Source organism: Peromyscus maniculatus, chromosome 4 (genome assembly GCF_049852395.1).
Source record: "Peromyscus maniculatus bairdii isolate BWxNUB_F1_BW_parent chromosome 4, HU_Pman_BW_mat_3.1, whole genome shotgun sequence".
NCBI lineage: Eukaryota > Metazoa > Chordata > Mammalia > Rodentia > Cricetidae > Peromyscus > Peromyscus maniculatus.
Genome location: NC_134855.1, coordinates 96040666 through 96068408, shown reverse-complemented (window position 1 = coordinate 96068408; position 27743 = coordinate 96040666). Strand labels below are relative to the sequence as shown.

Sequence of the window (27743 nt, the reverse complement as noted above, 5' to 3'; positions counted from 1 at the left end):
GTGGGAAAAATATCCAAGGAATACCTGAGTGGTCGCAAAGGAAACTATGATGGGAAAGATGCAGTTCCTGGCTCACCCTGAAGGAGCCAGCTCAACCACTATGAATGGAGGCCGCTGTGGGCTTTGTTTACTTGTTGTTGTTTTTTTTTAATTATGTGTATGTGTGTGTGTAGGTATGTGCATGTGAGTGCAGATTGCCTGCAGAGGCGGGAGGTATTAGATTCTCATGGAGCTGGAGTTCCAGGTGGTTGAGTCCTGGTGTGGGTGCTGGGAATCGAACCTAGGACCTCTGGAAGAGTATTCTTATGTGCTTTTACCCACTGAGCTGCCTCTTCAGCCTGGCCCGTGTGGTTTTATATGATCATACCACACATTTGAGGTGCAATTCTAATTGTAATCGCATACAAACTCTTACAGAAAACACAAGTCCAATTCAATTTATAAGATTCTGCTATCAAAACCTGATAGCATTACGAGAGAAAATAAAGAGAATGAGGGATATAAAGGTCAATTTTTTCCCTTTAAAAACAGTATTTAAAAAAGGTCATGAGGTGGTAGGTTTATGGACACTTTGTTAGGTACAACAAAGTAAAATTGTTTAGGAAGACTCAGAAGACATGCTGGTGACAGGTACAGCTCTCCTAAGAAAAGAGCCCAGGGCTGGGGGATGGCTCAGGGGCTCGGCACACAGGCTGTTCTTGTAGAGGACCTGCGTTTGATTTCCATGCAGCAGCTCATTACCACCTAGGGGATCTGATGTCCTCTTCCAGCCTCTGTGCGTACTGCCCACACACGTGCGGTGCACAGACTTAAGATATTACCTACATTCTTCAGGAAGACAACCAGTCATGGTAGAGTTCAGAGCCAGAGGAGGAGACAGCATGCTCAAGCACACCAGATGCTTCACAGGCGGCACAGCTGGCGGAAAACGCTGGTTGATTTCCATGGTCTCACTGGCGCATGTGTGTGCAGTTTTACTGGGGACTGAATCAAGGGTCTCACCCATGCTGGGCGAGTACTCGGCCACGGAGGTACATCTCCAGTCCTCCTACGATCGTTACCTTAACATGGCTTCCTTCTTTATCAGAGACCAGGGCCACATAGGTGATTTCATGATGTCTGCAGTACTCCTGTAACTCTTCTTGAGACTGAAACAAAAAGTGAGACAAATGAACATGTGTGCCTGGAGTCCCTTCAGGTCATTAAAGACAAAGAAATACTGCTTCCTATTGTAATCCCAAAGTGAGTTACTAAATACGCTGACTTGAGGGGATATGGATGTTAGGGAGAGGGGTACAGAATTCCAGGAAGGAAATCTCATGTGCTTTCTCTGCTCTCATGATTGTTCTGAAGGACAGCGAACGAGTAATGTAGTCGTGACAGGAAGAGATTTTCAATGGCTTCAAGTCTTAACAAAAGGTGCCAAGAACTGTAACACACACACACACACACACACACACACACACACACACAAACACACACACACACACACACACACACAGCCTTTTAGGAAAGCCAAGGCATTAGGAAACAGTGAAAGGCAGAAAGCAGAATTAAACTGGGTGTTCTGGCTGTCGCTGGAGGAGGCTAAGAGGATGGGCTACACAGTGAGATCCTGTCTCACAAAACAGAAACAAAACAACAGAATACTTTTCTACCATGAAACAAGCAAACTGATGCTCTTTCTGTCACGTGATTAAAAACTGATGGTTGGCATCCTGACAACAGTTTTTATATGAACACACAGCGCAGCCGCAGAAAGCTGATGGCCAGAGAGTTGGCCTGTCTGTGTTCTGGTCATTGCAGAGCCCGGGGGTGCCATTAGTGTGGCATCTATACGTACCCTCCCTCCACAATCTGTCTGTGATAGTGCAGACACCGGGTATCTGAAGCTCCCACCCCCAATTCTGAAGGGCAGGCCAGTGTTATGGGGTACCACTTTCCTTACCTCCATACCCGTAGCAGGGACCAGGTCTACACACTGGAGGTCTTAAGACTTACAGAAATCCAGACACACCAAGTCCAGAGTGCCCTCTGCAGTGAGCCAGCCATGGCCCCATGCAGATGTGCACATCCTAGTCCCTGGAACCTGTCAATGCTTGCCCTGGGTCATCACAGAGCAAGACAGAGCCTCAGTGAAGAGGAAGCTTCGGAGAAGACGCCACACTGCTGAGTTTACAGGGAGGAAGGGACTGAGCCAATGCAGGAGGAAAAGGCAGGAACAGACCCATCCCTGGGCCTCAGGAGGGGCAAGCCCTGCCAATCCAGCCTAACCCAGGCCGCTGACTTCCAGGAACTTAGGCAAACAAAACCGCTAAGCCCCCGGGCTTGTGGTCATCTGTGACAGCAGCAGTCAGAAGCTAACGCAGGAGGTTAAACTCCATCCGACAGACTCGGTGTAGACTCGCAGGCACATCCAGTCTTTTTTTCTTTTTAAATGTATTTATATTTTGATGCATATGTGTGTGTGTCTCTGTGTGTATATGCCTACATGTGTATAGGGACCTGTGGAGGGCAGGAGGGGTTGGACGCCTGGAGCTGATGTAAACCACCTGACATGGTGCTGGGACCAGAACTTGGGTCCTCTGGGAGAGCAGCAAGGGCTCTTAACCACTGAGGCCTCTGCAGCCCCTGTGTCCATCCTTCTGACACTGCGACGTGATAGTGGAGTTAGACAGATCCCCGAGGCAGAGAGATGTGGAGAAGGCAAACTTCCCTTTCTCACACTCCTGACCTGAGACAAAGACCTAAAGGCTGGGCAGCTGCTGCTTCTGCCCGAGGCCCCGCTGTCATTAGACTGGTCTAAGGAGTTCAAGGCTAGACCAGGACACAGTTACCCAAAGTTTTGGGCCTGTCAGCTTCCCTGTCTTTGTTTAAACTGACCAACCCTAAATACAGGGACAAGGAGGGCTCAAAGACCCCTAAACTCCCAACCCACAAGGAGGCCGGACTGGAGGCTCCGAGTTGCTCTGTTGAGGGTCTGTCTCTCTATGTGCCTTGCTGTGTCTGGGATTCTCCCTGCTGCTTCCGGTGTGCTCTTGTGTTTTTCTGCCTTTAATTCTTTACCAATCTTGACCCCTAGACAGTACCATTATCATCTACAAAGCTCACCCTTGAGAAACGCCACTGAGTTACAAACGAGAAGTAACAACAAAAGTCTCAGCGTTATAAGTAAGTTTAGGATTTTGGTTGGGCCCCGTGGTTCCATGTGGCCTGTGAAGGGCTGACTTACCCTCATAACTATTTGCTCTTCATTCACAACTTTCTGTCCCTTACCTGTGACCAGTCATACATGATCTCTGCAGTGATTCCCGCTGTCCAGAGTTTCTGGGTTAGGTTGATGGCTCTGGACATGGACATCTGGCCAACACTGACAACCAGGAGGTCACAGGAGCTTACTGTAACCTGATGAGAAACAGCAGTTACACCAGAGGGGGACACTGCAGCTGTGGGGGAGACAGCAGCACCCCAGAATTGTGAAGAGCCACACAGTGCACAGATGGCTTTGGTTTAAAACGACATCATGAAAAACAGAACAACAACACAGTTAAAAGAACTTTATATTCATTCTCTCTCTTTAACAGTCCTGGCTGTCCTGGAATTCGATTTGTAGACCAGGTTGCCCTCAAACTCATAGAGATCCTCCTGCTTCTGCCTCCCAAGTGCTGGGATTAAAGGTGCGCGCCACCATGCCTGGCCAACATTCATCTTTTAACACAGACATTATTTCAGCTATCCTTCACTATTAGGAAGATATATGTTTTCCCCTCTCCTGGAAAATGGATCTTGCCTGAAATAGGGGAAAGCCATTTTTTAGCTTTATAGACTATAGCTGGGTTTTTGAGCAAGAGGCTTGATAAAAGTGTGTTAAGAACCAGAATATTTTATCTATACAGTGTATTACAGATGTGGAGCCGAGGTGGGACAGGTGTCTGAATCAGCAGCAGCCGGAGAGTAGAGGACCAGCAGCTATGTGCTCTTGGTCCCCATTTCCTCAAAGAGATGCTTTTTTCTATGCTAATGAGATGAACTGACACAGAGGCCAGCCCTTGGGTAGACTGAGGCAGGATAAAGGGTTGGGGCCATCAGACACAGCTCCAGTGCCGGGAGTGGGGGGTGGGTGGGAGGGTGGTAAGTATCCACCCTGTTGACATAATCAATCCTGCTATGCAATGGAGCCTCCACCAAGCCACGAATGGTAAGGTTCAGAGTGCTTCCGAGTGGCAGGAAGGAGGCTCCGGGAGGGCAGCCTCAGGCCAGCCTGTAGAGAGCCCCAGAGGAAGGTGCATCAGATACAGCAAAGCAGCTCAGTGTCCCTTCCTGAAGAGCCTAGACTGCCTTCCTCACCCCTCCCTCTAATATCCTTTATATTAAACGGGTCAACACAATGTGTCCTGAGTTCTGTCACGTGCTCTAAGAAACAGATCAAACCCAAGGAGGTTAATGAACGCTGAGCTACAGCGAGTCAGGTGCACAGACAGACAAACGGGGCTTCAGCTGGCACTGGACGTGGAGGGGCAGACTTGGGGACCGAGTTCTCAACCTGTGGGTTCTGCCCTTGTCTCCAGGTGTGTGGCTAGCGTCACAAGTGAGGAAACCGTGCCCAGCTTTGTCTGCTCCGGTGGCACGCCTCACTTGTCACGTGCTGAGCTCCAAAGGTTAGCAGTCACGCTGGGAATGGAGACGGCTCCAGGCATGCTGGAAGGCAGTGGGACTTACAGGCTCTTCCATGTTGAGGACGGCGGTGAATATCTTGTCTATGGCTATGCTGACGCCGACAGCAGTGGGTACCGGCCCCAGAGCCTGGGGGCCTCGGAACTTGGGAATCTGTGGATAGACCAGAGGGCTGGTTATACGACAGAGACATGTAACGTGCGGAAAGCAATGGTGAAAAAGCGAGCTTGCAAGAGCCTGGCATGATGGTGCATGCCTGTGATCTCAGCACTTGGGGGCAGAGGCAGGAGGAAGATCAAGGGTTCAAGACCAGCCTTAGGTACAGGGAGAGTCTGAGGCCAGCCTGGGCTCATGAGACATTGTATAACAAACAAAAAAGCTCCCATAAACAATCAACAAAACAAACAAAACCAAAAAATCCCATAAATAAAACCAAGTTTTGTGTCAGTAATTAAAGGGTCCAACAACAACAAAAAAGTGGAATGTGTATGTATGTGCAGATGGAGAATTGAATATGCAATCAAGTGCTTTGTCTAGATCTGCATGGGTCACTGTGCTAGCCACTGGCTACATGTAGCTACCGAGTATCTGAAATTTCCAAATTGAAATGTGCTGTGTGTCTAAAGCACATGCTTGCTGCAGAGACTCAGAATTAAAAAAAAAAAAAACACAAGTTTTAGAAGTTTCAGTACCTGTTGAAATAATATTTAGGACATAACAGGCTAAATATAAAACTGTTAGTAAAATTAATCCTGCCCATCCTATTTATTTATTTATTTATTTATCCATCCATTCACTTATTTATTTATTAGTTTTTCAAGACAGGATTTCTCTGTGAAGCCTTGGTTGTCCTGAACTTGATCTGTAGACCAGGCTGGCCTCAAACTCACAGAGATCCACTTGCTTCTGCCTTCAGAGTACTTGGATTAAAGGCATGGGCCACCATTGCCCAGATACCCATCTCTATTACTTACCATCCCTAGGTAATTTAACATCACACATGTGGGTTCCGGACTGTGATAGAGTGCATCTCTCTACTGTTTCTACTGAGTACACTGAAAACCCTGACCATCATACAGCATCAAATGAGAAGACCTTGAGAGTGGAATGAATGGCTGTGTCTGACTGTGGTGGCCTACGGGAGTCGACATGATAAACAGTGCAGAATAACTCAGTGTGCCCATTCCTACTTTTGACAGTCTATGCTAAGTGATATGGATTAGGGAAGAGAATGGGTAAAGGGTCCTGGAGACCTATTTGTACCATCTTTGCAGTTTCCTATCAGCCTCAAATTATTATTATTACTACTACTACTATTACTACTATTCTGTAGTGTGTGTATGTGTGGAGGTCAGAGGACAACTTTGTGGAGTCAGATCTCTCCTTCCAACTTTATGTGGATTCCGAGGATAGAACTCAGGTCACTGGGCTACCTGTGATGGGCACCTTTACCCATCTTACCAGTCCTATTGGTTTTTTTATTGGCCTACATTCATTGTACCTAATACTGCCTTCCATAAGGACATTTCATACAACTATATAATATACTTTGACCACTCTCCTCTTTGCCTCCCTTCTCTCATCTATTTTTTGTTTTTTAAAGACAGAGTTTCATGTAGTCATGGTAACCTTGAGCTTCACGTGTAGCTGAGTCTAGCTCAGTCCTGTCCCTGTCCTAAGTGCTAGCATCACACCTGCACATTCTGTTTTGTTTTTGAGACAGGTGTCCTCATATAGCTCTGGCTGGCCTGCAACTTGCTATGAAGCTCATATTGGTCTTGAATTCGCAACAATCCTCCTGCCTCTGCCACCCAAGGGCTAGGATTATAGGCGTGCACCACCATGCTTAGCTCCCCAGTCCACTCAGTATTCCTAGATGGATGCTAAGAGGGACTGGATAGGATTTACTGGTTTACCACTTAGCATCACAGCGAAAAAATTCAAAATAGTAAGTTGAAAACTAGAAGCCAGCCAGAGCTAGTCCATACCCAAAGAACATGCTCTCACCAGCAGGTCATATCTGCCGCCAGCTGCCAGGATTTCAGGCACAGCCCTCTGCCTGCGTCTGCTGAATGCCAGGAACTGGAAGATGATGCCAGTGTGCTGCTGCACCTTGTAAACCAAGCCTAGGTTGATGGAGACCTGTGGAGGGAAGGGCAACACGCAGGGTCAGCAGCCTCAGTTGTGGAATGTGGAGTACAACTCTGTTTCAATTATTCTGCATAAACAGAAACTTTTGAGAGATCGGGCAAGAGCTATGTACTGGAGCCTGCCAAGCTCTCTGACAATAATCCCCTCTCTGAGGCACACACCACAGCGTGGGTGTGTGACAGAAACAGTGATGCTTGCAAAGAAATCCCAAGCAGAGTTTTTCTGGAAAAATACAACACTAGCGTTAAGGAAATAACACCCCACCCCCGCCCCCGGAGCTATTGTGGACACTGCTGGCCCGCACCGGCGGCACAGAACAGCCTTCAAACCTGTAACTTCACGCCCAGCTTCTTCAGCAGCCCGACCACTTCCTCCAGGTCTTTCAAGCTATACTTCACCAGCTGGGCCACGCCTGTTTTCTGTTTTATGAGTGAGTTGATTGTTGGGGTTAGGTCTTGCAAATCCCCCTTCTGCTCGATGAACTTGTAGAGGCGGCAGAGCTGGAAAGCAAAGAGGCCCCGTCAGCTGCCGCCCTGCAGAAGGGCGGTGCACAGGCCTTCCACATGCTGGGGACCCATGGAGCCTGGGCAGCCCAGGACTTTGCGGTCAGGTGATCCCAGACTTTGCTACAATCCTAAAGATTATCCTTCCCCCCCAAACCCCAGTGTGAAGCAGCCCACAGAAGCGTGAGACACACAGTCCACTCACTCAGTGGTGAGCACTGGCCAGAAGTGACCCCGCCCCTGCAGGGCCTCGTGGGCATCTTCCTCTGTAAACCTTGTTTCCCTCACCTTCCTCCTCCTCATCTCCATTACCACAGGGGCACAGCTCGTTCAGATAGTCAGAGTTAGCCAGAGATCCTCTCTTCTCCCTTTGCTAGAGTAATCCCTCCTGGGAGCCTGGGACTGCCTCCGCCTGCTCCCTCGGAAACCTTTGCTCCCTCAGCTCACAGTGGATGTTAGATGCACACTGTTCCCGTCACTGCCTGCTCCTGAGAAGACCAGTGCTGGGGATGGAGGACTGTGCCTGAGCGCAGTGCCCAGCACACAACAGAAGGAAGAGGGGGTACCTATGGACGTGATGCCAGAGGCAGAACTACCAGGAGCCGAGCTGGAAACAAGACCAAAATTATAGCTTGCTCCACTGCGGGCAGAATCAGGCCCACCTCTACACTGGAACACAAAACCAGGAACTCAACGATGACTCAGCTTAATACAGTCAGTTAAGTATAAGTCACTTGCACCTTAGATCCCAGAGTTAGTTTCTTTCCTTTTCATCTATCTATCACCTTCCTGTCCTGTCCTGTCCTATGCTATCCATCCACCCACCCACCTACCTATTTATGACCCTGGAACTCCTTGTGCAGACCTGGCCTCAAACTCAGAGATCTGCTGATTCTCGATTCTCCCTCCTGAATGCTAGGCCACTGTGCCCGGTTGAATATTTCTTTTCTTCCTCCCTAGGGCTGGCAATCAAGTCTCCCAATTAAGAACTGCCAGGGGCCATGATGAAGACTTTGCACCCATGTGAATCTGGGTTGGACACTGGCACCCGACCTGCTTCTCCCCTCTCTAATATACCTGGAGCACCATTTAAAAATAACCAAGTACTGTATGTCATTATTAGATCCCATTTTTTCCTTTTAAAACTAGCCAAATACATTTCTTGCTCAGCATCATCACAAAGAAAAGTCGACATTTTAGCAACAGTGTTTAACATCTGTGAGACATTTTCAAATGTGGCATTAGTTTAAAGAGCCTTCTGGGAATGGAGTCACTGAGCTGGATGGTTTCAGCCAGATTCTTGGCTCCGTTTTATTCCTGGGGCTATTTCTACACATAGGAAGTGGCTTTGGGCATGTTTAGGGTATGTGTAAATGTGTTCTTCATGCCTGAACCTTAGGCTATTCGGTCACTAATATCTCCTCCAATATTAAATATTTAAGGTTTAACTTGGCTCAGTTTCTAGTGAGCCCTGTGCATCTCATTTACTTTCTACACTGGAAAAGGGACCCTCAGTTGAGGAATTGCCTCCATCAGGCTGAGCAAGCCATGGGGGGCAAGCCAGTAAGCAGGGTTCCTCCATGGTCTTTGCTTCACCTGTCCGGACTTCATGGAAGTGTAAGCCAAATAAACCCTTTCCTCCCCAAGTTGCTTTTGGTCTTGGGTGTTCATCTTGGTAACAGAAAGCGAACTAGTATACCTTCCCTAAATGAAAGTGGGCGTTTCTTTCAACCATGGTGTATGGGTGCCCTGTGAAAGTTGTTTCAAAGAGTTGAGGGCAGACATAGGCTGTGAAGATCCTCTCTCATTCTTCTATGTTCAGGCATGTACCAACCATACAGTAGGTGTCCAGAAGAGTCAGAGGATCTACTTGGCTTATCTACAATCATATTTTAGCCTACTGAACCTGTCAATTTTGCTGACACCATATCATGTAATGAAGTTTCAGATCAAGGGCTGTAAAGCTTCTGGGCAAGTTTTTATTATTTTTTTTAACTTATTTTTATTTCTCGAGACAGGTTTTCCCCGTGTATCCCTGGCTATCCTGGAACTTGTTCTGCAGACCAGGCTGGCCTCTAACTAATGCCTCTGCTCCTGAGTGCTGGGATTAAAGGTGTCCACTACCATGCCCAGTTGTTTCTGGGAAAGTTTTAAACATAAAAAACTCTTTTCTTGGGGCTGGGGCTGTAGTTTAGTGGAAGAGGGTGATAGCCTAGCATTATGAGACCCTAGGTTTAATTTTTAACACTGCAAAAGAAAACTAAAACCAACTTTTCCTTACATACATATGGAGGAAAATACACAAAATTCTGTTTTCTCCTGTTGTCCAGCCATTCAGTTAAATGTGGTCTATTGTGCCAAAGAGCTGGATTAACGGACATCGGTGGAGAAATTACAGCTGATCTGTTTACCATTCAAGAGTCTCCTATTGCTGACTGGATCCAACAGAAGGATTTAGGGTAGGAATTTTCTAGGGAAGTAGGAGCTCCAATTCAGTGCTAAAGAGGAGAAGACCTGGGGTGAGCACAGCACTATCCAGAAGGATTGCAGAAGTCTGTGCCCTGGTTCCACATGACCTGTTTCAGAAGAGGGCAGCTTGGTGCTGGGCTTGCTCACAGGAGGCTGTGCCCAGCACAGGCTTTACAAGGGTGATAAAGAAAGACCTGGCGCTCAAGGAAGAGTAGGCCAGGCAGCAGATGGAGGACGCTCAGAAGGGCTCTTGGATCACAGCATTGGGTCCTCTCTTCTAATCTCAGTGGTTGCCATGGCACTAACACTCAGGGGGACGCTGTATCTGTGAGTGGCAGATGTGTGTTGCTTGCTACCACTGCTACAAAAATCTGGTGACATTTTCTGACATCATAAAACGACAGACAGTGGCAATCACGCTATCAGAAGGTACTTACGCTATTAGAAGACAATGACAGGTTACAAAATTTAGCTTCCACCTCTCTCCTTGTCAGCTTCTCAGTCTGATGGAGAAGAGAAATGGAACAATGAAAGACACCTAGTTCCTGGGAGGCAAAGGCAGCCTTCTGTGAATTCAAGGTCGGCCTGGTCTACATAGTGAGACCTGGTCTCAAAAAACAAAACAAAATGTAAAACCTCCTAAAAACAAACGAAGAATGAACATCAACCCTCCCTCCCCAGGCCCGGGGCCCCTGCCAGGGCCCCATCTGCATTCTGCTGCACCCCGCACGGCCAAACAGCAGCAGCACTTTGGGAGGAAGAGACAATCTCTAGAGAACAGACAGTAATACTGCAACTCCCAAAGCCAATCTGCCAGATGAATGAAAAGCTGGCCAAGGCCTTCATGTATTGAAAAGTAACAACAGTGAATGTCACAATTCATTCTGCATTAACCACAGATTGCCCACACTGTTACCTCCCCTACATACACATAATTAGAAATAATAAAAATAAACCTTAACCACAATTGGTTCTGTCACATTAGAGCAATGAAGAAAGGAGATGAAATTCTCAATGTAGTTTTATGGTTGCATGAGTCAGAGAATAACCATGGGCTATTATTATTGTCCTTCAACATCAAGTCAAAGTAAGTAAATGCTCACCACAGCATCATACAAAATAACGTAGACCTGACTAAGTTTATCTTCTGGAATCCCACAGTGTAGGAGAATTGCCTTCAGCAACATTGTATGGTTCAAGTAAATGCTGTAATTTCTTTCCTAGGATATAGAGAAAAATGCAATTATTTTCATTATAAAAGCAATACAGGTATGTGGCCAAATCTGATATCTAGTAATTAATTTATTATCCTAACACCACAGAAGGGCTTAAATGTAGTATCTTCTCTCCTGGTTTATTTTTCATATCCATTATCTTCACAGTGTTATAGTTGAAGGATGTGACACTTTTATAATATGCATAAATACACTGGCTGATCTTCAGCTAAGTTAAAGAGCCTAAAAGAGCTCATGTGATTGTGAAGCAAGAAATCCATCCAATGGTAACTGACTTGCAAGCAGAGGGTGGTTAGTGGTTATTGTTACTTTTGGCCCATAGCAGCCAGTTCCTGAGTTCTTACGGGTGTGCTGGGGCAACTGGAGAATGGCCCAAGGGCTCTACCTCCCATAAGCACACTGTGCTTGGAGAAAAAAACTCAAGTGAGCACCAGGATCCTCATATCAAGAGCTGAGGGCTGAGACTAAAAGGTGACCAGCCAGCCAATCCTGAGGGGCTTCCTGGGAGAAAGGGTGCAAACCATGGCTGGGTGAGGAAGACGTTCTAACACGTGGGCATCCATGACTGACAGTGGGTATGGCAGGGACTGTGAGAAGCAGGCAAGCAGTCCCCATCAGTGAGGGAAGAGAACGGGTGAGAAGGGACACGGGGTGCTGGGGAGTTAATAGACGAGATGAAGGAGGGGCACGGAGGGTTCTGAGCAGGTAGGGATGCACGAGAGCGTCATAGGAAGCTTAGCCTCATTCTTGAATTTTCCCAAGAATGGGTAGAGAAACTACATTCACCCAACCCCAACACACCAGCTCTGTCAGGGGAGAAGCGAGCCTAATATGAAGCTCAAAGCATCACCCTCAGACTCTTTGCAGTTGGCTTCAGAGAAGCTGTGATCTGCGCCAGCACCAAGCAAGAGGTGGGCAGCGGGTGTGGATTCCTCACTACACTTAGGGAAGGAGGCTAGTGGCGCCATTTAACACATTAAAGTGCAGAAAGGAACCTGAAGTGCGGGAAACTCCTGGATGATTTCATAGATAGTGTAGATGGTTTCGGCAGTGGGCAGAGAGCTGTTGGTGGTGGACGTGACGATATCAAATGCACATTCCAGGAGTTCTTTGGGGTGAAATCGGTCTAACTTGCGAGGTCTGAACACCCGCTCTATGCAGTATCTGGGGGAAGAAAAGGCTTTCTTAGATGGCTACTTATTGGAAACAAGTATGTATGAGGAATCACTGAGCAAAAGAAATGAAATGAAGATGAAAAAAAATCCATATTATACTCAGTGGTTCAAAGTCAGATTTGAAGCAGACCTCATAATCTACACCCCAGTTCCTTGCACTGTTAAATGTTTTTGTCGTTGTTTTGTCTGAGAGAGAAAAGTTACACCACTTTTACCTGAAGTGATAGCGTTCTACACAGAACCACCCCCACTTTGTGGCTGAGTGGTAACTGCGGACGCACAGCACTTATTGCTGCGGGTTCACTTGAAGAGAGCGGCTGTGAGGTGGCGTGCCTCACTGACAGCAGTACAGCTCAAACTCATGGAGACCCCGGAGTCTGACCCCTGCGGTAGGTATCAGAGTGGGCACAGAACCTGTCCCTGCTGCCAAGCGTCTCAGCGCTGGGTGCCCTTGCTGACTTACCCTGTTCTCTACAGCAGCTTCTGTTCCGTTACCTGCACCAGGAGCTTTCAGAGACCACTGGCCATTTGTCCTTCCAATTAAACCTTACAAGGGGCCATCTGAGTTCAAGAACGGCCAGACCCCCTCCCCCCAAGCAACCTTTTGAAAACATCATTGGTTCTGTTGCCTGGGGACATGTAGAAAGCACAGAATAGATGGCAGGCCCATCACGTGACCTGACCTCTTCATTTCTTCTAAAGGTAAGATGTCTGGTGACATTCTAGTCATCTGAGGACAAACGGGCCCTGGGGCTGGGCTTCCCAGCACATGCTGCTCAATACTTCAACCCCAGAATTCTTCCCTCTGTGAAAGTTTCAGAATAAAAAGCCTTCTCTTCTCTGCCTTCGTCCCCATGCCTCCCACATGCAGGGAGTAATGTGACTCACCGTTTTAAATTCAGTATGTTATTTCTTGCCACATATCTTGCAAAGGGGACCTGAAAGAAGAAAATTTTAAAGATCCCTGTCAAGAGGCGCCAACTACTACGTTCTTTGAAAACAGCTTTACTGGGCTGGAACTTACACATCGTTTTAAGGTGTATAACTCAGTGGTTTTGGGGTAGTCACCCGCTTAACAGTGAGGTCAGGACAGACTGCACCTACAACAGCAGCTCCATAAGACTGCTGCTCAGTGATCTTCCAGCCAGCACACTCTATGACGTCAGCACAATGATGAAATAGCCTGTTGATGCACTTCTTTAAAACTATCCCCTAACCGTTAAGTGACGCCTGATGGCACCCGAGAGCATTCTCCCCTGACATGGTCATGAGTACTTCAGCAGCAGACGCCACTGCTAGACTCTGGTCACTGTGGCATTTCTGAAGTCGGAGAAAAATTCTTTCTGGTTGAAAATATAGTTATATATTATTCCATCCATTTGAAATCTGCATAGATTATTGACTACCTGTGATTTTTAAGATGTAGTTTATGGGTTAGGGAGATGGCTTAGTGTGTAAAAAGGCTCACCCTGTGTGCTGGCCAGCTTTATGTCAGCCGGCACAAGTTAGGGTCATCTGGGAAGAAGGAATATCACTTGAGGAAAGGCCTCCATAGTACTGGCCTACCAACAGGTATATGGTCATCTCGTGACGACGGATGAGGGAGGGTGGGCTCAGCCCATTGTGGGTAACGCTCCTATGGGCTGTGGTCCTGAGTGCAATAAGAAAGCAGGTTGAGCAAGCCACTGCGAACAAGCCAGTAAGCAGCACTCTTCCATGGCTGCTGCATCAGCTCCTGCCTCCAGGTTCCTGTCCTGCTTGAGTTCCTGCCCTGCCTTCCTTTCATGATAGGCTGTGATGTGGAAGTGTAAGCTGAAATAAACCTTTCCTCCCTAAGGTGCTTTTGGTCATGGTGTTTTATCAAAGCGATAGAAACCCTAAGACACCATGTAAGTCTAATGACGCGGGCTGGGACGGAATCCCAGAATTCACAGTAGAAGGAGAGAACCAACTCGCAGAGGTTGGCCCCTGGCCTCTGCACGCACATTTCTCTTTTTCTCTCTCTCACACTCTAATACAGTTTTCAAAATTCTCATTATTACAGTAAAAGTGAGTACTTTCTCTCAGGGTGAATTTCCCAAGTTCCATATCAGTCTCTTAGAGGAAATTCTTACAAACCACCCACAAATAATCAAACTGGTATTAGACTGCCCAGAGATGTGACAGTATTCTTAATGGGCCAAACTTGCAAAATAGAGCCTCTCACTTTTTTTTATTTTTATTTTTTTTTATTTTGGGGGAGGGGGGTTTTGAGACAGGGTTTCTCTGCACAGCTTTGGAGCCTGTCTGGAACTAGCTCTGTAGACCAGGCTGGCCTCGAACCCACAGAGCTCTGTCTGCCTCTGCCTCCTGAGTGCTGGGATTAAAGGTGTGCATCACCACCACCCGGCTGCCTCTCTTATTTTTTGCATTTGAGTATCAGTGTATGGAAAGGGAGGTTAACCATCTGCCCTTACCAATCCTCTAGTAACCAGAGAGTAAGAAATCAGTTGTAAACACAACTGTGTAACCTTTGGACTTCTATTTTTTAACAGGGCCCAAATGGTGATAGGCTGTTTAATCATCTCTATCAGAAAATAATTCCAAACTACTTTACTTCAAAGAAAAATGGAAGCCAAAACTACAGAAGGAAGGACGGGGGCGGAGCTCACTGGCGGAACCCTGGCTTCGTGTCACTGAGGCCCTGAACTCTACTCCAAGTGCACCCCACCCATGAGCGTGTATGCGCACAAGGTCTCTTGGTCTTTCCATTCCCCTCACTCCCCCCACCACATACACATAATGATTTGGAAGGAATTTCCTTTTGCATCATAAAAACAAAAGTTGTTTTTGAAATAAGCCATAAAAAATAGACATAAAAAAGAAAAGCCAAAAAGTTTTGGTTGTATTCCTCCCCTAGGAAAGTAGGTGGAAGTTTTGAGGTCCTCCTTGACACTTTTCGGGGATGCCAAGACAGGCTGGTGTGCATGGCGGCTCACACGTGTAAGAGTGTGCTCATCTCACATGTACACCAAGTGCATGCGACACACACAGCACTTCATGAACACACAAGTTCCTGTTAGAAACCTTTGTAACAAAAGTGGGATTTTAGAGTTCCTTTGGAACTTAATTCTTAAGCTATCAATATGTCTTACATGTTTACAGATAAGATATAGTAACACATATAAATATATATGTATTTAACCTTACATATATGAATATTTAATATTTAATATATAGACAAGTTTGGCTCTAATTTTTGTTTTTGTTTTTGTTTTGTTTTGTTTTTCGAGACAGGGTTTCTCTGTGTAGTTTTGGTGCCTGTCCTGGATCTCACTCTGTAGACCAGGCTGGCCTCGAACTCATAGAGATCTGCCTAGCTCTGCCTCCCAAGTGCTGGGATTAAAGGCGTGCGCCAGCCCCCCCAGCTCTAATTTTTAAATAACTTTATTTTACATGTATGTGTGAGTCCCTGAGTGTACACAAAGTTATCATGTACACGCATGTGCCTGCAGAGTTCAGAAGAGGGTGTTAGATATCCTAGAAATGGAATGACAGGCAGTTGTGATCCACTCCGTGTGGATGCTGGGAACTGAATCTGGGTCCTCACCAAGAACAGTAAGTGCTCTTAACCACTGAGCCACATCTCCAGTCCCTCTAATTTGTCCAAGATGAGTCCAAGCATACAATCTGGACGAGCCTCAAACTTGTAATCCTCTCGCTTTAATCTCCATGTGCTGGGATTCCAGGTGCGGGCCACCATGCCCAACTAAATGTTTTAAATAGCTTGATATTCTATAATATCAATGACATATATTTAACCACTTTCTTATAGACAAACTGATAGGTTTCAATTCCTTTTAACATTCATACACTGTGTTATTTAAAAAAAAAAAAGCCCTGAAAGTATAATGCCATTTCATAGAATATGGACTGTGTATCAGGAACTTAAAAATTTGGGGGCTCAGTGGTTAAGAGTACTTTCTGCTCTTCCAGAAGGACTGAGTCCTGTTCTCAGCACTCATGATGGATTGCTCACAACTGCTTGTAATTCCAGGTTCAGGGGATCTAATGCCCTCTTCTGGCCTCTGTAGGCATCTGCACACATGTGGCATACACTTACACAGATATACACACAAACATTTAAAATATTTTTAAACGTTTGATTAACTTTCATTACTTTTCCAAAGACTAGCAATTAATGGTCTCATCAGTAGTTTCCCTGGATCCTGGTCATCTCTGGATAATGTAATTCACACATCTTTGCAGTCTGCCGAGTAAAGTTAAGCTTGTGTGCACAGCCACATATATCTTGGCATGTCCTCAACACCCTGGGAAGATTACCAGTGTTATTCGTTTCCTGTCTACATATTGTCTGGTTACATGTTTTATGTCTCTGTATTTTTAAAAACGTTTTTGGTACTGAGGAGTGAACCCAGGGTATCACACATGCTACGTGCACACTCTCCCCTACATGCTTTTCTGAAGTACCTTCTGTACCTCAGGGATGGGACCCTGTCTGTCTTGCTCACTGCACGTTTCCCTCGAGTCTGTAGTGCAGTTGCCAACGGGCTCGTCAGCAGTCAAGGCAGCAGGGGTGAGGGACTGAGGCTGTCGTGGTGAAGGGAGCCCTGGGATCCCATGGAGAAGACATGGGCAAAACTCAGCACAGCCAATTCGCTGTTCCAAGTAGTAACCGCCTAAAGAGTAACACTGTGGGATTTTATTGAAGATCTAGCTGGGAAGTAAACAATACCCTACATTCGTTTGTCTGAGTTGAGGTTACCTTGCTATAAGGTTACTCTGTGGACCTTAGCACCTGCAACACAGGATCAAACATTTACTGAACTCTAATATGCTTTTACTCTGATTTTTCTTTTCCTTAGGGTGACACCCCAAATATAAGCCTGTAGTGGGGATGTCTGGAAGGAGCAATTCTTTAACAGAGCAGACATGGCACATGGCTGTCAGAGGAGCATCCCAACTCACCCGCAGGTCGAAGGGAAGCATCACCAGCATGCCGCTGTGGTCCATGAACACAGCGGCTTCATTGTGCTCATATATTTGCCTATTTCGGGGAAGCAGCAGCGGGGTACACAGCTGGACAGCTCCTACACCAAAAACAGAAAAAGCAACCGAACCTGGGGTTCTTAGACTTCCTAGGAAGAACCCAAAGTGTACGCAAACCCAACAGGTGAGTGGGCTGTCCTTGAGATCACCGAAAGCCCATCACCAATTTCCCCTCAGTTTTCCTGATGGAGAACTGAGCTAGGGCTACGTCTACCAGTGTAGTCAGATTTCAGACTCACAAGCCAACTGTATTTTAGTAGCAAGGCTGGAATAGTCAAACCAGCTTCTCCTCACAAGCAGAGCTATACAAATAAACAAATTTCACATGTCAACTGCTTATAACTGGATTTAATATACAGTTATATTGAAACCCACTAGTAGTAGTTTGTTTTTTTTTTCTCCCCCTTTCCTTCAGACATGGCCTCACTATACGCCTCACCTAGCCTCAAACTCATGATCCTCTTGCCTTAGCCCCTGAGTGTTAAGGTTACAGGTGTGGACACCAATAGCTGGCCTTCCTTTTTCTTCTTTCCTTTGTGTATGTACAGCCATGTGGTATGTTTGTGTTGGTATGTGCACACATGCATGGGTTTGTACATTATGGTGCAGTTATGCTGGAGGTTGATGCCAGGCCTCTCACTGAGCCCGGAGCTTATTGACTGAGTTGACTGTCTGGCCACAGTGATCCTCCTGTCTCTGGGGCCCCTGGCCGGGGTTATAGATGCATGCCGTCATATCTGGATTTTTCCCAAGGGTGCTGAGGACCGAACTCAGGTCCTCAGGCTTCTGTGCAGGCACTTTAATGACTGAGCCCTCTTCTCACCCCCTCAAAGTATTTTCTAATGATTTTTTAGAAAATTGTTTGAGAAGGAGTGGTTTTTAGAAAAGCACATACCAGGGGTTGGGGATTTAGCTCAGTGGTAGAGCAAGCTCAAGGCCCTGGGTTAGGTCCTCAGCTCTGGAAAAAAAAAAAAAAGGACATACCATGCCTTTTAAAGATGCGGATGATGGTTTCACATACAAGCTGCTGAATCTTGGCTGTACGAATTAGGAAGTTGCCCTAAAATGAGATCAATTTCAATGTCATCACCAAGCCTACTCCAAGAATTCCTCAAAAATGTTTGCATTTGGCACTGCACAGCTCGGTACCAGGATCATAGCAGAGGTCTCCAACCAGTGTTTCTTTGAGCACATTTAGAGGAGAGACATGTATATATTTCCTTTTCATTCCATTTTATTATAGTAATTTTGGAAATAAAAAGTAAGCAAAAAGACCTGTAGTCTTACAAAGAGATCTTTCTAATATTACCAGACAGTCAATACTCTGCTCTTTATCTCTGAGACAGGGTCTCATTGTGTTGCCCAGGCTAGCCTGGTCACAATCCTCTTCAGCTTCCCAAGGAGTCACAGGTGTGCATGACCATATACACTTAAGATCTATACTGTTTTCCTCTACTATTCTATCATCTAAAATCATACCACAGGTTAACTACATAGAGATACATGGCAAACATAAGCAATATTGGTTAGCTATTTATTCACCCAACTTTTTAAAAATTTCTCTAAATTGTTTCAAGTTCTTCTGTTTCATATTTTTAGAAATGGAATAATAAAGGCTCCTAAAATTGGCTTCTTGACTACTCTTCAGAAGCAATCTGGAAGCTTTTAAAGACTCTTGAGATGCCTCACAGCTGGGGAGCCAGGGAATCTTCATGCCTCACAGCCATGTGCCAGTGCTGGGAACCACTCTGTTACCTGCATGGATCTGACTGCTTGCATGCCCCTGGCTGAGCATCTGGGATGGGCTCTGTCTCTTAGTCTCCTGGGTGGGCGTGGAGTGGGAAGGGTCAAGAATCAAGTTGGTGGTCACCAGCACGGCTCTTCCCTGGACTGTGCACAGTCAAACTTCGTGCATGTGCTTTTGGGGCTCTTTGGAACTGAAGTCAAGAGCTTCCAGTGGAGGAACAGCTGGGTAGACCCAGTGTATCAAAGTAAAACCCAGACCAAACCGGAAGTGGGTGGCTCAGCAGGTGAAAGTCCTTGTTGCCTTGGGTTCTATCCCCAAGTCACAAGTGTGGGAGGAAAGAACTCCTGCAAGTTGTCCTCCGACCTCCACATGTGCACAATGACGTGTGTGTGCCCCACCCCCACAAATAAGTGCAATTAAAAAAAACCCTAAAAAACATTAAGTCATGAAGGTTAGATAAGCATTTAGTAGGGGGAGGGGGCTCAGGACGGGAGGAGGGTAAGAAAGGGCAGAGGGATGAGTGCGATCAGACTGTATCACAGACATGCATAAAGACGGTCGAGGAATAAATTAAAAAGTCCAGAGAAACACTCTGTGCGAGGCTCAGCCCACCTTCAGGATGTCACTGTCGTAGGTGTAGTCTATGGCAGGGGAGATGCGCTGGGAGAAGATCTGGCCCATCATGGTGCGGTAGGCCTTCCCGTCTATGTTGGCCAGCGTGTGGTGCAGCACCTCATGCAGCTCCGACTCCTCCATCTGTGGCGGGGGCAGCAGCTCACTCTTGAGCAGTTCTGTGGCTGTGGGCCGTTTTGCTGGGTCATGGTTCAACAGCCAGGAGATGACGGATTTCTGCAGCGTAACAGGCATACAGCTGGTGAGGACGCAGCAGGTCGGACTCAGGAACTTTACACTTGACATTTCTGAGAGCTCTGATTGTGCCATTCATACCTCATGACCACAGACTTGTGGATAACTGTAACTGGAGTATTGCTCAAAAGGGAGAGGCCCTTTTTATATCTCTTGTCACCAACAATCAAAATCATCCTTAACTCAGCAAACCATGCAGTAGCTGAGCTTAATTCTTAAAAACACATATTACTGTATAAAAGAAGAGTTACGGAGAAAACATCAAAGACCCGATGCCTAATGCTAGCACTTAGCATAAGGCACACGGCAGCTAACACCCTTAATGCTCACCGCATTTGTCTCGGCTCTTCTCCATTTACGTCCTTTATGATCCCATTCCCGGAATTCTCTTACTTTGCATTGTGTGTTATGCCTCCGTAGTACAGAACCCTCTAAAGCAACATGAGCCTTTGAAAGGTTCTGGAAGGACTCTTTGTCTTTTCAGACAGAGTCTCACTATATAGCCTGCCTGGCCTAGAACTCACTACATAGACCATGCTTCAAACTCACAGAGATTCACCTGCCTCTGTCTCCTGAGTGCTGGGATTAAAGACATGTGCCACCACACCTGTCCTTTCGTGATTCTTAATCCTGATATAAATTCTTAGAAGATGGTATAAATCCTTAGAATAAGAATTTATATAAAATGTTAGTAGAATATTTGAGAACAGAAAATTTCAATTTTTAGATGGATTTTATTAAACATCTCTAATGTACTTTTAAAATACCTTTCTCATGGGGGTGGTAGAAGCAGAGGTGGGTGGATCTCTGTGAGTTCAAGGCCTGGTCTACCTAGTGAGTGCCAGGACAGCCAGGGCTATGAATATAGACTCTGTCTACGAAGTGAGCATTTCTAGTTATGCTACCCAGAAACACAGCAAATGACTAATCAAACGAAAAATAGCAGCTAACTAAGTAAGTAGAAGAGATAACAGCCCGTTTTCTAATGGCTCTTCACTAATTAGAGGTGCTTGAATAGTGTCCTGCTAAATGCCACTGAAGTACAGGGGCTCATGTGAACAGAAATAAAAAGATACTATTAGTCCCTATTGCACAGGGAAGACAAATTAGTCTTAGAGAAGTGCAGTGGTGTGGCTGTGCGCCAATAAGTTGCAAATACTGACATGCTCTGTTTATGCTCCTGTTCTCAACACTGATATGCTACGGAATAGTCCTTCTGTACACTGTGAAAGTGTGTTGCTCTCATTTGGCTGGCAGCTAGACGGGATTTTCGGGGCAGAGAATGCTAGGAAGGAGGGCAGAGTCAGAGCAGTCACAAGAGACACAGAGAGAAACAAGATGAGGGAGCCATGTTGAAAGAAGGTACAGCCAAGTGGCAAAGGGTAGATAAGAAATACGGGTTAATTTAAAATGAAAGAATTAGCTAGTAACCAGCCTGAGCTATCAGCCAAGCATTTATAATTAATAATAAGTCTCTGAATGGTTATTTGGGACACACAGAGAAATTCCACCTACATTGACAGTTTAAATAAGAGACTTTTGCCCTGACTATCATTGTCAATAAAAGTCGGCGTAAGGAACAAATTTCCCTGTGCTGAACATCAGTGAGTGCAAGTTTCACCACAGCAAGCTCTTTCAGCAAGAAGAAAAGAATACCAGCTACAGCACACAGCTCACTGATAACTCTCGTATTAGCTGGGTGCCAATGTTAGCCTGAGACAACCACAAATGTGCCCTCAGATAGTTACAGTAGATGTGAGAAATTATCTTGCTTTAAAATACTGTAGCATCAGCTGCAGGGATAGCTCAGTGGTGGAGCACCTGCCTAGCATGTGGGGGGCCTGGGCTTGATGCCCCAGTACTATAAAACCAAACAATCCTCTAAACCTGTACCAGCAGGTCACCGGAGAGTGCAATCCTTCCTGCAAAACCTGAATTACTTCAACCACAAAACAGACTAAGATTATATTTAATTTTTCCCTTCAAGTCCTAAGTTTTATCTAAAGCAGTTTGCTGTAAAAGCTTTCCTTCCCTACCTCCCACAGCCAAGCCGATGGTCCAAGGAACACTTCAAAGGCACAATTAAGCACACAAAGGAACTCTGGAGTTTGCTAATTGGCTCTGTCAGACCTTGGCCTTTTTCTAGTGTAGCTCAAGTCTAGTAACATTTTAAGAGCTCTGTCTTTTGATATTTTCCCCTCACATTGTTCTTAGAACACAAGAGAATGAGTGGCAGAAGATTACTAATTGAATATGAAGAAAAACAGTAATTAAAACTCACAACTGAAGACAGCAATTAAAGCGTCAGCGAATTACCTGCTTTGCATGCTCTCCATCACCGAAGTCCTCTGGAAACTTGGGCGATGTGGGCTAAAAGAGTATTATATTCAAATCAGCAAGCGCTTGGCAGACTGCCACAGGCAAAGCTTTTATTCATCACAGAACGCTAACCAGAGAGCAAATTAAATTTTGCTAACACGACACCTTCCCACGCCCTGTGCTCAGTCTTCCAGTACACACAGTCTGCTAGTGCGGACTTCACGTTATGGAATGTAACTGAGAGAGAATTTAAGTAAGAGACCTTTGCCCTGACTCTCACTGTCAATAAAAGTATATGGAGCAAATTAAATTTAAGGGTTTTATAGGAACACTAAGTAGCTTAATGGGACGCATAGTGAAAAAAGGCAAAATTTCATCAAATCATCAACCTAAGGTAAGAGAAAAACTTGGTAGGTGGAGGTGGGAGGAGCAAGGGCAGCCTCAGATACACAGCGAGTTTGAGGCCAGCACAGGCTACATGTGGCGCTCTCTCTCTCTCTCTCAAAAAAAAAAAAAAAAAAAAAAAAAAAAGACAGAAAAGATTCATACTAAATGGACAAACTTAGCACCAATCCCGATCATTCCCCCCAATCCTCCCTTTTCTGATAAACAATTACAAGATTAACTGAGTTTAGATATTCCTGAAATGAAGGAACAAATGGAATTTCAGACAGACACTTCCTCAAGGACCTGCTCATCCAGGAACACCCCAGCTGGGGTGAATGGCAGAATCACCCTTGGTTCACCAACACCTCATGAACTCACACGCTGCTGTCAAAAATAATTCAACTACTGTCCAAAGTATCCATAGGTTTTAACATTCACTAACATGACACCTTCTCCACACCCTGTGCTCACTTCTTCCAGTACACAGTCTACTAGTACAAACCACCCAAATGACTGCCTAGGTCGTGAAAACCACCTCCCTTAAGTTTAAATGAGCAATAATTTAAATGCATCTCAGTGTATGCACTACTGATTTGTTCGCTTGTTATCTATTATGGGGTTGTTGACAGGATCTTGCTGCATAGTCCAGGCTGGCCTTGAGCTAGCTCATGGTCCTTCCTCTCACATGCCGGGACTATAGGTGTGCACCACCATGCCGAGCTTGCTGTATGGGATTTCATGTGCTTGTCTTGCTCCCTAGGGATGAGAAAGGCTCTCCCGATCTGTGGCTCATGAGTAGCTGTGTCTGAACTGCCCAGGTTTTTTCTCCATTCTCTTAATGCCCTTTTGTCATGGGCCCTGGAAACAGCAACAGCGGCAAGGGTTGGCAAGGGTTAATCTCAAGGACATGACTGGAAGTTTCACCGGGGAAAAACAGCTCAAGTGACTTATGTTTTTGAAAGCCATATGTGTGCAGGCTTGGAAAGACTCTCCCACAGAGGCCTGTCTCCAGACTTCAGAACCATTTTAACTTCTGGTCATTTAGACCTGCTTTAGGCACTACAGGACCAGGTCTGTTCAGGAATCTTTATGTGTTTGGGGGAGGACAGAAGCTAAGGTCGTAAGTCTCATGTAGCCCAGGCTGGCTCATCTCAAACAAAACTGTTTTTCATCACTGGGCATGTGGACAGGCGTGGGTTTTCCTCTCACTAGAACACAGAACAACAGTCTATGATGACAATCCCTAGTTCTCAAAACTGCTATGTTAACATCTGAAATGAGGCGACTCTCCTTGTTCTGAAGACATGTCACTGAAGATGACAGAGCTGATTGTCTTACCAGGTATCAGCCAAAGAGAGTCATTAAACTGACAGGAGGCAGCTAGGCTTGGTGCTATACACCTACATTCCCAGCGTTCAGATGGTTAAGACAGGGGTCTCATGCTTCGGGCCAGCCTGGCTATAGGCTAAGCCCAGCTTTTTAAAAAAATCAACAACTGATAGCCTCTTCTATATTGTAAATACCAGGGAAGTCCTGCTTTTGAGTTCTGATCTCCACACGAGACTGAGGATACAGGAAATTTATGTATCAAACATATTTGACACCCACATCTCGAAGCCGGGTGAGAACGAAAATTCTTTCCGAGGCTGTCACCATGGGATGATAGGACATCTCAAAGAAGATAATTCCCAGGCTGAAGAGATCCACTTTCTGTGGGGAAAACAGAATTGCCTTTAGAGAGTCTGGTATCAAAGCGAATTTCCAGGAGCTCGGGGGTTTGCACTGGAATGAAGTTGAAAAATCTGTTCTAAAACAAGTCTTTAGACCTGTAATTTTAAAAACAAATCGTCAAAGTTTTCACTCAGATATGACTGTCACAGCCAAGCTCCCTCTGATAAGGACACATGAGACATTGCTAGTCTCTTGCAAAGTTGGAAATTCTCACTCATTGTTATAAACTGCAGCTACCACGCTGTACAGAATGCATTCACCTCACAGGAACCTTTTCTTGACACTTTCTGCATCCACTGCTTCATCCCTTCCCCTCCCTGGCATGCTCTAGCCATGGCCGTCGGTGCTGACAGGACCCAGCCTTTCACGAGCCAGGCAAGCACTCTACTGACTGAGCCACATCCCTAGCCCTGGCCTCTCTGTTCATCCTTTATTCTAAATGCCATCCCTTCAAGGGTCTTGGGTCATGGCTCAATGGTAGAGCACCTGCCTAGAATGCTCAAGGTCCTTAGGGCTGGATGCCCAGAACTGAAGAAAACAATTCTGAATGACTGTCAGGCCCCCACTTCTTCATGGGCCCCATCACATTTGGGATTTTCTCTCATTTCTTCCCTGCCCACTGCAGGTTCCATCATCCTTGGTCAGCTCCCCGAGGGCTGGGAACACAACTGTCTTACTCCTGTGACGGCCTTGCTCCCTGTGTTCCTGACCTGAGGAGGGGAACAGCAGAGGGTGGCTCACATATTCCTAATGGAGAGAGACTGCAAGCTTCTGCACCAATGAGGCCAGCTTCAGTTGCTGCCCTTGGGCACTGCTCCTGTCCTGCCCACAATGGAGTCAGTGGCTGTCTCTTTTTCACCTGGTCACTAAACCCCACCTGTTACAATCTTGATGTTCTTACTTGTAACTTACTCTGGAGACCCCCTCCTCTTCCCCTGACCCCACACACACTCAAACACACTCTCTACCTGGTTATATGCTGACTTGGTGCTTCCTTGGACCTCAGGGCTCACATAGAGAGCAGTGCCAACCATGCCAGTCAGATGGCCTGTGAAGGGAAACAGGAGGAGAGCATTGCAGCCATGGACTAAGTTATTACTGTTGTTGCTGTTTCACAGTGATAAGTATTGAACCCAGGGCCTTGTGCATGCCAGGTGAGTGGCAGTGAGCTACACCCCCAGCTCTGGATAAAGAAAACTGAAAACCAAAGGGCTTCCTCCCCACCCCAGCTCACACTTATTTACTTGGGTGTGGGCGTGTATCCTGTGGCACATATGTGGGGGTCAGAGGACAACTTGTGGGAGTTCACTGTCTCCTTCCACCACGTGGGCTCCAGGGTTGAACTCAGGTCATCAGGCTTGGTGGCAAGCACCTTTCCCTGCTGAGCCATCTTGCTGGCCCCAAACAAAAAGAGCTTCTTAAAATCAAGGCCTGGTCTGTTTCCTGTGTATAGTACTCACCAGGAGAAACCGTGAGCCCCAGACTGCCCGGGACTGCCTCACACAAAGGTGTCTGCTTACACAGGAAATGAGGACTAGATAGGACGCCAGATGGGCCAGGGCTTGAGGTAGCCTTACAGGACCAGTTGGGGTTGGTCAAAGCACAGCTTTGGGACCCTAGGAGGCCATTATTCTACCAAAGCTCTATGTTTCTGAAGAACAATTAACATAGTGAAAAAGAAAAACTTAAACTTCCATAAAAACTATTCAAAGAATAATTTTAATTTGCTTCAGAATAAAGTCTTTACAAGTAAAAGGCAGATTTCAGGCTAAGTTTTATGGTCTGTTTTTAAACACATGGATGGAGAGGCTTTACCTGAAGGGTCTGACTTAATCCCATGATCACCTGCCTGGTCGTCCTGTTTACCATCAGCCTAAAATACAATTGAGTACAGATTAAAACCTTAGAGCATTCCATGGGAATGGCTCATCCATTTCTAAAAGAAGACTGAAAAGCTAACATGGAAGTCAGAATAATTATCACCATGCTTTTTTTGTTTGTTTATGTTTTTTTCAGGGCAGAATTTCTCTGAGTAGCCCTAGATCAGGCTGGCCTCGAACTCTGAGATCCACCTGCCTCTGCCTCCTGAGTGCTGGGACTAAAGGTGTGCGCCACCAGTGCATGGCTATCACCAGGCTTTTCTGAGTTATCGCCTTTACTTATTTTTTTAGACTTAGTTAACACATTCGTGCAAAGGCTCAAAGGAAACCCCATGGAAACAAGAGGAAGAAGAGCACATCACTGCACAGCTCTCTTCAGGATAGAAATGCCCACCTCTTAGAGAAACCAACTTATGTTCACACCACAAACACCAAGAACAGAATCTGTTTACCAGGAAGTACAAGACTAGGAAAAACAGCGACAAAATCCTTGTTCTACCTTTTCTAGCCCTACAACTTTTCCAGGTCAGTTTTGCTATTTTTTCCCCCTAAATAGGCTGGTCACTAACTTGGCCCCGTTGTCCTTTGCTGAAACACTCACTGGGCATTCTCATCCTCTTCCCCACACCTCAAATGGTCACACCCTAAACAAGGGTGGTGGTTTAAGTGAGATGTCCCCATAAATCTTGGGCATTTGAATACGTAGTCCCTACCTAGTTGGTGGCTGTTTGGGGGATGACCAGATGTGGCCCTTGCTGGAGGAAGTGCCACTGGGGCAGGGTTAGCGGTGTAAGATTCATGTCGTTCCCAGTGTGCTCTGGTTCCTACTCACCTCAGATGCCAGCTACCCCAGCTCTGGCACCATGGACTCTAACCCTCTGAAACAGTAACCCCCAAACAAACTCTCTCTAAGTTGCCTGGCTCACAGTGTCTTATCACAGCAACAGAGAAGTAGCTAATACACCCAGACCACGGGAACATCCTCCAGGTGCTTCCGCTTGCCGTCGGTTCTACTCTGCTGATGAGTCTTTGAAGAAGGTCCCAGAATACACGCATTTTACAGACGAGACACGAGTTCTGCCGAGCCATGCACAGGGCAGTGATAAGGCTCTGTCCGGACCAGTGGGACTGCGATCCTCTCCTATTATTTCCCAACACCATGCTGGGGACAATATCCCATCATGAGGTCTGTGCTCCGTCTCTGCCCTTTTCAACACCCTTTCCCCGTTCTGCTCAGGACCCGGACTTTATTGCTCCTCTCCCACCTCTTTTCAGGAGTGGGTGTTAGCATCTTGCTCCACAGCTCTGGCTGGCCTAGAACTTGCTATGCAACCTAGGTTGGTCTTGAACTTGTAGCAGGTCCTCCTGCCTCTGCCTTCCGTGTGCTGGGGTAACAGGCACTCCCTGCCACTCCCAGCTCTTTTCTGCCTCCTCACTCTCCTCACTCTCCACTCCTAACTTCACTGTTAAGTTAGCCCTGGTGGTTATTCTCGTCATCATCTAAATTCTATTTTCCTTCTCTGACCAGCCTTGGAATGAGCTGTACTTTTATAGAT

The 27743-nt window shown here is 46.2% G+C and overlaps 1 protein-coding gene across 4 annotated transcripts in view; it reads right to left on the bottom strand.

Annotated features, from left to right (window-relative positions):
* Eif2ak4 (eukaryotic translation initiation factor 2 alpha kinase 4) overlaps nt 1–27743 on the bottom strand; it is a 96109-nt gene that overhangs the window by 11116 nt on the left and 57250 nt on the right. For all 4 annotated transcript variants that reach the window (XR_013050657.1, XR_013050658.1, XM_006979230.4 and 1 more), the window contains 16 exons: nt 26123–26180; nt 25276–25355; nt 24185–24286; nt 22187–22240; nt 19616–19852; nt 18241–18316; nt 17176–17297; nt 13096–13145; nt 12028–12196; nt 10901–11017; nt 10235–10300; nt 7155–7325; nt 6682–6816; nt 4720–4827; nt 3277–3405; nt 1062–1148 (listed from right to left, as the gene is read on the bottom strand). Coding sequence is in view for 2 of the 4 variants with exons in the window: in XM_006979230.4 (XP_006979292.1) it covers nt 1062–1148; nt 3277–3405; nt 4720–4827; nt 6682–6816; nt 7155–7325; nt 10235–10300; nt 10901–11017; nt 12028–12196; nt 13096–13145; nt 17176–17297; nt 18241–18316; nt 19616–19852; nt 22187–22240; nt 24185–24286; nt 25276–25355; nt 26123–26180 (1761 nt within the window). In the remaining 2 variants the exon portion in view is untranslated. The remainder of the gene's footprint in view (nt 1–1061; nt 1149–3276; nt 3406–4719; nt 4828–6681; nt 6817–7154; nt 7326–10234; nt 10301–10900; nt 11018–12027; nt 12197–13095; nt 13146–17175; nt 17298–18240; nt 18317–19615; nt 19853–22186; nt 22241–24184; nt 24287–25275; nt 25356–26122; nt 26181–27743) is intronic.